The 10,000-nt window shown below is 37.2% G+C and overlaps 1 protein-coding gene across 1 annotated transcript in view; it reads left to right on the forward strand.

Moving 5' to 3' along the window:
- Positions 1–9,796, forward strand: part of LOC125042402 (aminomethyltransferase, mitochondrial-like) — a 10,136-nt gene extending 340 nt beyond the window's left edge. Inside the window, exons 1-5 of the mRNA XM_047638032.1 lie at positions 1–484; positions 4,340–4,477; positions 6,393–6,590; positions 6,832–6,951; positions 7,424–9,796. The exon at positions 1–484 is cut by the window's left edge and continues 340 nt beyond it. Coding sequence (XP_047493988.1) covers positions 1–484; positions 4,340–4,477; positions 6,393–6,590; positions 6,832–6,951; positions 7,424–7,597 — 1,114 coding nt within the window. The 3' untranslated portion in view covers positions 7,598–9,796. The remainder of the gene's footprint in view (positions 485–4,339; positions 4,478–6,392; positions 6,591–6,831; positions 6,952–7,423) is intronic.
- The last annotated feature ends 204 nt before the right edge of the window (positions 9,797–10,000 follow it).

Below are 10,000 nucleotides of genomic sequence, written 5' to 3' on the forward strand. Positions count from 1 at the left end.
GCACAAGACGGTTCTCCACGACTTCCATGTTGCCAACGAGGGGAAAATGGTTGAGTTTGCTGGGTACTCCATGCCTGTCCAATATGGCAAAGTGGGCATAGCAACCTCGCACAAACAAATACGAACCCAGTGTGGGTTGTTCGACGTGTCACATATGTTGCAGAGCAAGTTGCATGGCAAGGACAGGATCAAATTCATAGAGGGACTCATAGTTGGAGACATCGAAGGCCTCGCGGACAACACAGGAACGTTATCGCTTTTCACCAACGAAAAAGGAGGGATAATCGATGATTTGATATGCAGCAAGACGGATCAAGATTATTTATATGTAGTTAGTAACGCAGGTTGCAAGGAGAAAGACCTGCAGCACCTGAGAGAACATCTGGCGAGCTTCAAGGCTGGCGGAGGCGATGTCGAACTCGAGATCATCGACGACCACGGTCTGGTGGCTGTGCAGGGCCCCGGGATGGCCAAGATTTTGCAGGTGAACTCCTTTGTCATTGCTCTCAACATTAGTCACTTTTGTAGGGAGTAGGAATCTAGTAGTATGGTTATATCCTTTATTAGGAGTTACATTTATACAATAGTTCATTATAAGGTATAGGTAAAGTTCTGACTAGCCGTCTTTAAACCGGAAAAAAATATATGCATGTGATAGAGCAAATAAATCTAAGAAACTTATCTTCTATGAACTTCCGTCGCAAATCAGAAATAACGAAGTTATTGGACACGCAAGTGTCACAGAGCCCCGAATGAAAAACTATCTCAATATTTTAAAAATCGCCATCCGATATCCTTTCCTACTTTATGTAAACAAAACAATGATACCGTTTTATTTTGGTTCATTTATTGTAATACTTTCATTTCGTAACTAGAAAAATTCCGCATAAACTTACATGAAGGTGATTTTCTTTCTACATTAAAATGTCTGACAATACACGAGTAATACCATCATAAAATCGAGTATTTACAGTAATTATGACATTTCTTACTCTGCGCAAATCGATGTGTCTGGTCCATATTACGGGCAAGAGGGAACTGAAGAATTGCGCGCGATTTTCAAAATCAACAACGTTACCGCATGAACAGCGCACGAAACCTTTTGAAACTTTTATTATATACCACATGCGCGTGACATTTGTCACGAGAGCCAATAGCATTACAGGAAATGCTATAAACCAATCACATGCCATCATTTGCGCCACACGTATGTATAGTGGGCAAGGAGAGCAAATATACCAATCTCTGCTCAAAATGGATCTCAGGTGTGTAGGTTGTGACCCACATTATTATAGAGTTATATCTGATTATTTTGAAAAAAATGATAACGCTATAGAGTTCCTGAGGGCACACGGTGTTTTGCCAAGAGCGGTAAGTTGCCCGCATTGCGATTTACCTTGCAAATATCGTGAAGATCGACATATGTGGTATTGTGGCAGATGGAAAAAAATAGCAAAGACAAAACGGCGTAAAAGTTGCGTTTTCTCGACCAGCGATTACAATGGCACGTTTCTGCAGGGGACACATCTCGAACCTTTTAAAGTAATTTTATTTGTGAATCATTGGCTACAAAAACATTGGGATCACGCACAAATTATTAAATGTATTGGCATTTCTAAGCCAACTAGCGTAGATTGGAGGAGTTTTTGTTCTGAAGTAACCGAATATTGGTTACAAAATCAAAATTCAATAGGAGGTGCTGGTGTAATAGTTGAGATCGACGAGACGCTGCTCGTGCGCCGTAAGTATAATAGGGGCAGACAGTTGAGCCAGGTGTGGGTCTTTGGGGGTATTGAGCGTGTAAGTAAAAAGAAATTCGTTGTGCCATTAGTTGGCACTGACCGCAGTGCAGACACGCTCATACCCCTTATTAAGAAATATATCAAACCAGACAGTGTGATATACAGTGATGGATGGGCTGCTTACCGGAACCTACAACATCATGGTTACAAACATCTGAGTATTAATCATTCTGAGAATTTTGTAGACCCAGACGACCCACAAATACACACACAAAACGTAGAAAGGTTATGGAGGGACCTAAAGGAATGGGTCAAGCGGCCAGGTATTAGGGCCGCTTACATCAACCAATACCTGGCCCGCTATTTATTTATAAAATCAAATCAAACATCTCTGATCCATTCCTTCTTTCTACAAGCGGCAGAGCTGTATCCGCCGCAAGGCGGAAAAGAGAGAAAGATCGACTCGCCTGCCCCAGTCCCTCTAGACCTTTCATCTTCAGAGAGCGAGTGAAATCCGGTAAGAGTTCACACTTACCTGATTGCTTGTATGCATATAGTCCAAACAAAAACGTAATACAAAACAAATACCATTTTTTCGCGCACCTAAAGACAAATTTCTTCTGAAATAGCGATAATAAATTAATAATGTGTGAAACAGATAAACAAGGACACCATGTATAACGACCAATTATTGACAACTTAGCGATTATGCGGTGTTACAGACTGAGAAATTCTAGCCAATGAAAACTTCAGGCAATGACGTCAGAGTTTTCTGACCAATCAAAAACAGTTTTTCGGAAAGCCCTGCCCTCGCCCATTGAAAACGTTCAGTGTGTATCTGTCCGGTGGCCAAGGAAGTGTAGGTGTGAAAAAAAAAAAAAATATAGAAGCCGGCAGAAATGTTTACAAATTGCGAAATACACGTATAACTGGAAATACACGTATAACTGGAAATATTGCTACGCCGAGGACGTGTTATTGTAAAGCTTAATAACGGAGACGGGACGATATAAGGTTAGTAAAATTTAAGTAACGTTTAACGAGAACCGGCGAAATCTACATAGTTATTGCACGAAGTACATTTCAAGTAATAAGCCAATTAATGTAATAAAAATGCATACTTTTAATAGGATAATAATACATGCATTATTAATACAAATTATTTACGATTTGGCTATTGCAACCGACCGCAGTGGGTGTCGTGGCCGCGCGCGACGAAATCAGGCTAAAGCTTTCATAATTCCGCGGGACGAGCAATAAGGCTTGGCTGCGAGGCCTGAAGCCTCGCCACGGCCTCCGAAGTATTTTCGGCTCAGGCAAAGGTCAATAAGTTCCATCTTACATTTTAAGACCAGTATAAGTATTGAACGGTTACCATATTTGACGACAATCATCACTAAAGTTTGCAAGGTGTGTTACAAAAATGTGTAAGTTTTTTGTTTGAGAATAAAATTCACGGAGACTGCGTGTGCCGTTGCGGCACGGTCTCCGTGCGCGACACGTAACTGTCAGTAGCGCTTTTTTTTGTTTCTTTGCTTTGTATTTATTATCGCAGTCAATCAAAATACCGTTGTTATTTGAGGAACTATTAATGAAGCTTGTGTATGAATTTGAAACGGTCATCTGGAAACTTTCGAAACGCATTTTCATATTAAAAAGTTGATTGTGCCAAAACATGGTTTGATTCATTTGTATTGTCCGTCAATCAGGCAAAAAATAATCCTGGATTTAACCGCCGAATTGTATACCGTAATTGCATACGTGAAACATGGCCACTGTCCCCGTAGAGTTTCAGCAAGCCCGATTTTAAGTTAATTTAGTGTTTTTCTTGTTTTTCTGTGTGTAAATCATGCTAATTACCCTCCCATAATACAGTGCGAAGCCGAATCTTACACATTTGATCAACTTTGCCGTCGGGGAATACAAGTTCCGCTACTCATCAACGAGTCAAATGCGACGGAAAGCAACAGCATAACAGCGTTAAACTACGAGGGGAGATTACACTCCAAAAAAAGTGGTTTCGAAAGTCGGAGGCTGGATGAAACTTAACATTTACCCATTATAATACTGAGGCCACCAAACTTCCACTATATATATTTTGGCATATAGAACTTGAGCTGGTTCCAAAAATGACAGTAAAGGATAGTGTACAAACTTTATCTTACCAGGTTTGTTAGCCATACCTACAGCACCAACAGGTGCTGTAATTGACACAAGGCTATTGATGGATAAGTGGGTTGCTAGTAATCTTTGCCAAGAAAAATGCATAGGTAATCAGTCAGTTCAAAAATTAAATGTCAATGAATAGAAAAATCAATTTGAGCTCCTTAGGAAATTGACTACAAACAACTGCTGAGATGTGGCATTTGTTGAAAGACCACAGGTCCAGATGTCATATATATGAGTGTTTATCTATAAATGTAAATGTCATAGTTATAATTCACTTGCTTGTGCTGGGAAACAACATGGATGTAAAGTTAGTAAGGAAGAGCATTTGAAAGAGATTTTAGTGTTTGTGTTTTTATTGATCAAATTCCATTTTTTTATAAACAGATAGTATAAGAAATGGTACTCATAATTTCTTTTCTCTCTTTTAGCCTTTAGTGGAGGGAGACTTGAGTCAACTCTATTTTATGACGACCCAAGAGATGAAGGTTGCAGGCATCCCCTGCAGAGTAACAAGGTGTGGTTACACGGGGGAAGATGGCGTTGAAATATCCGTCCCTAATGATAAGGTATTGTAGGGCATTCATATAAAAAAGATGTTTTGTTTTGCAGCTTATGGAAACTGGAAACTTTTGCCTCACCAATATGTAAATTATATTCATATATATAGAAATGTGTAAAAAAAAATTCTAAAATTTGTTTTGGACTTTGAGATTATTGTTTTTTGTTGTAGCTACTTAACCCAATTAGCATGGGGGGCAAGACTATAATGCCATGGCCAGTGTAATAAAAGTTCATGAATTGTCTTTACTTATAGATTGCACTACAAGTGCTTAGTCACGAAGGAGTCAGCTGTTAGTCTTACCTATCTCGTATGTTTACCCTTTTCCTTGATTTTTGGAAAGCTTCATTTAATTAGTTTATTGTCTTTGATATTATTAATACTGTAATAACAGTTCAATAATCATAATTACCACAATAATAATAATAATAATAATAATAATAATAATAATAATAAATGAGAATATAGTACAGTGAAGTCTTCAAACTGTACACATGTTGATCATGATCAAATTGACTCAATGGATCCACTTACTTCACAGCAATCACATGGCCCAAAATACAGACAATAGGCCTACATGAACATCTGCTCAGACAGGTGCATGGCTTGTAGGCTGGATGTACACAAACACTCATGTCCAGTGACAAGGACCTATGCTTCCTCTTTACAATATTATTTTTTCGTTTCATGCCTAAGCATTTTTAGCTTTTTTGCCATTTTTCACAGTCCAAGTTTGTTAACACCAAAAGAGTCTAATCATCCTCCAAGAGGATTGTGCACTTATGGCGAGTCTTTCCTGTCACCACAGACTCCAGCCAAAATGCTCACAGCAGAAAGTTCACATTACCCTGGCCCACAGCCAGTTTTTCCCATGTTACCCACCCCACAAGCACTTATGGCGAGTCTTTCCTGTCACCACAGACTCCAGCCAAAATGCTCACAGCAGAAAGTTCACATTACCCTGGCCCACAGCCAGTTTTTCCCATGTTACCCACCCCACAAGCACTTATGGCGAGTCTTTCCTGTCACCACAGACTCCAGCCAAAATGCTCACAGCAGAAAGTTCACATTACCCTGGCCCACAGCCAGTTTTTCCCATGTTACCCACCCCACAAGCACTTATGGTGAGTCTTTCCTGTCACCACAGACTCCAGCCAAAATGCTCACAGCAGAAAGTTCACATTACCCTGGCCCACAGCCAGTTTTTCCCATGTTACCCACCCCACAAGCACTTATGGCGAGTCTTTCCTGTCACCACAGACTCCAGCCAAAATGCTCACAGCAGAAAGTTCACATTACCCTGGCCCACAGCCAGTTTTTCCCATGTTACCCACCCCACAAGCACTTATGGCGAGTCTTTCCTGTCACCACAGACTCCAGCCAAAATGCTCACAGCAGAAAGTTCACATTACCCTGGCCCACAGCCAGTTTTTCCCATGTTACCCACCCCACAAGCACTTATGGCGAGTCTTTCCTGTCACCACAGACTCCAGCCAAAATGCTCACAGCAGAAAGTTCACATTACCCTGGCCCACAGCCAGTTTTTCCCATGTTACCCACCCCACAAGCCAAATTTCTTCATAACATAATGGCCACATCATCCGGATCGTAGGGGTTAATTCTTCTTTACAAATGTCCTGCCTATTGTCTAACCATGGTTTTTTATTAGTTTTATAGATCAAATAACTTTTATTTTCAGTTTGCAACATAACCGAGAATTCATAGACAACTTGATTCCATGTTCTGTTAACCTTTTTGTATTTGGAGAAACAAAACTGTGAATGTATCATTAATTTATTATTATTCCTCTCTTATGACAATCAGACATTGATGTAGTTTCTAACTGTATCTGATACTCGTGCCAGTGACTAGGTATGTGAAGAAATTTTTACTAGTGTGTTTTTCACTTGCATTATTTCCAGGCTGTAGAACTCTGTGAGACTCTGGTTGGCGCAGATGTTCATCTTGCTGGTCTTGGAGCACGAGATTCCCTAAGGCTGGAAGCTGGACTCTGCCTCTATGGAAATGATATTGATGATGATACCACGCCCATTGAGGCGGGCTTGGCTTGGACTATTGGGAAGAGACGTAGACAGACTGCTGATTTCTTAGGAGCTGAGGTGATGGGGATGCCTAGTTAATCTCATGCAGAGGCATATATACAGAATATATATGCAGACTTGAATATATTTGACATATGCACGTGTACCCTCACGCATACATACACATGCACAGATTTCTAGAATAATATGAATGACATAATATAGATAATATAAATGAAATAATTCAAAGAGAAATTTGATACAATATGTAATCTAATATTCTAATAGATTAGAGAATAATGATAATTTCCTTGTACAGATCATACTGAAACAGCTAAAAGAGAAGCCAAAACGCAGACGTGTGGGTCTAGTGTGTAGTGGACCTCCACCCAGGGCACACTGTCCAGTTCTTGATGCTGATGGTAGCCAAGTTGGTGAGGTGAGAGAGAATACTGTTGTATTATTGACTTACAAGAATTTTAGATATTTAAGGGTTACCCTTTGTTGCAGACTTCCAGGATTGAGTAAAATTTGATGTGCTTTAGAAGTGGGGTCTTTGCTCATTTACCTTTATAGTTTATTTCAATCCTGTTTTTCCTTTACAAATTTATGTATTCCTAAGTGTATTTTGTGAGGAGAAGAAATGAGAGAGAGAGAGATACATTGCTAAGATCAGTGTTATGAATGTTACTAAACATCCCTTAATGAAAATATGTTATTTCAAGTTCAGCTTAATGAGTTATCAGACTAGGGGATGGTTTAGGATAAATTAAGATTAAACATGTCAATGTTAGTATTTAAATGAATGAGTGAATGTACTTTATTCATTCATGACATTCAGCATGCAGCAATATAGGAAAAATATTTATTTACTTATTTTTTTTATTTATTATTTTTTTCTTATTTTCCAGGTTACAAGTGGTTGTCCAGCCCCATCATTAGGAAAGAATGTTGCCATGGCTTATGTTCCAGCTGCCTTGGCAAAAGCAGGCACAGAGTTGTTTGTTCAAGTGCGAAAAAAGTCCATCCCAGCTAAAGTATCAAAGATGCCTTTTGTCACCTGCCATTATTATACCAAGAAGTAGAAGCATGCACAGATTGAAAAAGATTTTTTAAAGATTTTTGAAAAATCTTCCTTTTTGAATTTCTTGCTAAATGTGAGTGTGTGTATATTTGTTGCTAATGTTTACTTTTTCTTCTTTTTTCTCCTCTCTTTCATTCTAAAGGAATACTAAGTTTTACATATGATTATGGATATTACTGAGTTATTGATAGTGAAGACTTTAGTAATGGTGCTGCTTATAGAATAATATAGTGAAGGTTAGTAAAGATAAAAGATGTTTTTTAAGATCAACAATTTTTTTTTATCAAGGAAATTTTTATACATACCTAATATAGTGGAGTTATATTTCAGTGCTTGCACACTTTTATGTGAGTGGTATTTCGTATTGATACAAGGTTATTCAGAATTGATAAAATTAATAATACATTAAATTGAAGCAGATACAAGAGTATAATAAAAATGACAAGGTTAAAGATTTGATCACTGATAATTTTAATAGGGAGCTTTACTTTTAGTTAAACTCAGCCGTGCCTTTATGCATCTGCAAGCAAAATGCTCACATACAAGGCATATGTACAGTGTTTAAGTAAGAATTGCTGTAAAATGGCTTCATATATATAGTTTTATACAATATTATAAAAAGTGCAATTTATATTTTTCGTTTTCAGTAAAGTACTTTATTATACATATCTTAAAGTTTCTGTCTTTGTGTCTGCAGTCTTACCAGACTTTACAAAGTGTGTGAAGTTTTTAAAGAATAGAAAATGAAAAGATGTGTACACACTGCTTCTCCTTTTTTTGAAATTGGAAGATCAGTAATCTGATATAGTATAGAAAATAATTTGAAAATACAGATAGTTCTATCACCATTTGATAATCTACTTACTGTCACCATGAGGCAGACAAACAAGTCCTATCTTCAAGGAAATACAAAGCTATCCTACTCCTAAATGCATGGATACATGCAAAATGCACATTCATAGAGGCTGTTATTTTAAAATGGTTTATGAAATGAGCCTCAGTAATCAGTTCAAAATTTCTCAAGAAAACTACCAATAAGTGCATTATCAAAACCCAACAAATGTGGAACCGAGAGGATTTCAGATAAAAAATTACAGATTCTCCTGTATTTTTTCCTTACATTAGTGGAGCAGTCTATAATAAGGATCCAAGTGGATTTCATAACAAGGGCATATCCAGATTTTGTAGTAATTTTCCTTTAAGGTAGATGGTTTGTGGAAATCCATCAGTGACATAACCAGTTTCATTCAAAGACTTTTGGATATTGATTGGAACAATTGCATGATACTCATTGGCAGTACACAAATAGAACAAGTTTGAGATATCACTACTGCAATCTTGCTGACCATTTTTCATCCTGTTGTAGTCCCACCTGAAAAGACCTGCCTTTCTATTCTTACTCATTTTGTGGTGAATGGTCACATATTTTCCATTAGATGATACACAATGGAATAACTGCTCAAAATAGTAGATTTATAACTTAGAAGCACAAATGTAAAGGCAATAGTGTTGCAAAAGAGTCATTAGGTTGTACAAGATAACTTGGAAAAGTGGATAAATATCAATATTTTTGTGAATACATTTAGATTCTGATTTTATGTTGCCTTTTGTTCATTCTTAAATTATTGTTAAATTAATGTTACCTTTTCACCAACCCTTGTAGTCTTCTGATATAGGGTATTTTGTATAAAAGTAAAAAGCCATGTTAGTACTAATTCTCAAAAACACATATATGTTGTTAACTCAAGAAAATAAAAGCTTTATCTTGGTGACAAAGTGTTCTTTAATAGAGCAATATGTTTATTTTTTTTTTTTATCTGTGTATTTTCTCTAGCCGATCAGGCCATTGGAAGCTAATCATAAAAGAATACTCTGTTTTCCTCATGCCTATTTTTTGTTGAATTTTCCAGCTATGGAATGAGGATGCTGATTAGTATATACCTTTACTTAAGTGCAATATATATACATGTTTTGTACAGGTATTGATGTTATTTTTATTTATGTTGATAACAAATGAATACCTTTTTCCTTATTGGAAAGAAAGAGTTGGATTGTTATTTTCTTCTTTTCTTTTTCTTAATTGTTTATGGTGCTAATTTTCTTTTGTTGTCTTTTGTTAATGCTTTAATTTTTGTTGAGGTGCTATTTACTTTGCACCTTTTTTTTACCCTCTAATGGAATTTCACAAAATTAATTATTCTATAGTTGTTTTATTGTTGACCTAAGCTAAATTGAATCCTAAGTGAACAGAAAAATTTAGCATCAAAATATAATACAGTTTGACTGTGCATTGCATATTCATTTGATAGTTGTTCATACAAAGTGCACTCTGGGTATCCTGTACTAAGGTAGTCTTAGCCAGGGTACCTCGCCTAGGAGAGAGCAAAACAGAGAAGTCAAAACT

This window comes from Penaeus chinensis, chromosome 3 (assembly GCF_019202785.1).
Source record: "Penaeus chinensis breed Huanghai No. 1 chromosome 3, ASM1920278v2, whole genome shotgun sequence".
Classification (NCBI taxonomy): Eukaryota; Metazoa; Arthropoda; class Malacostraca; order Decapoda; family Penaeidae; genus Penaeus; species Penaeus chinensis.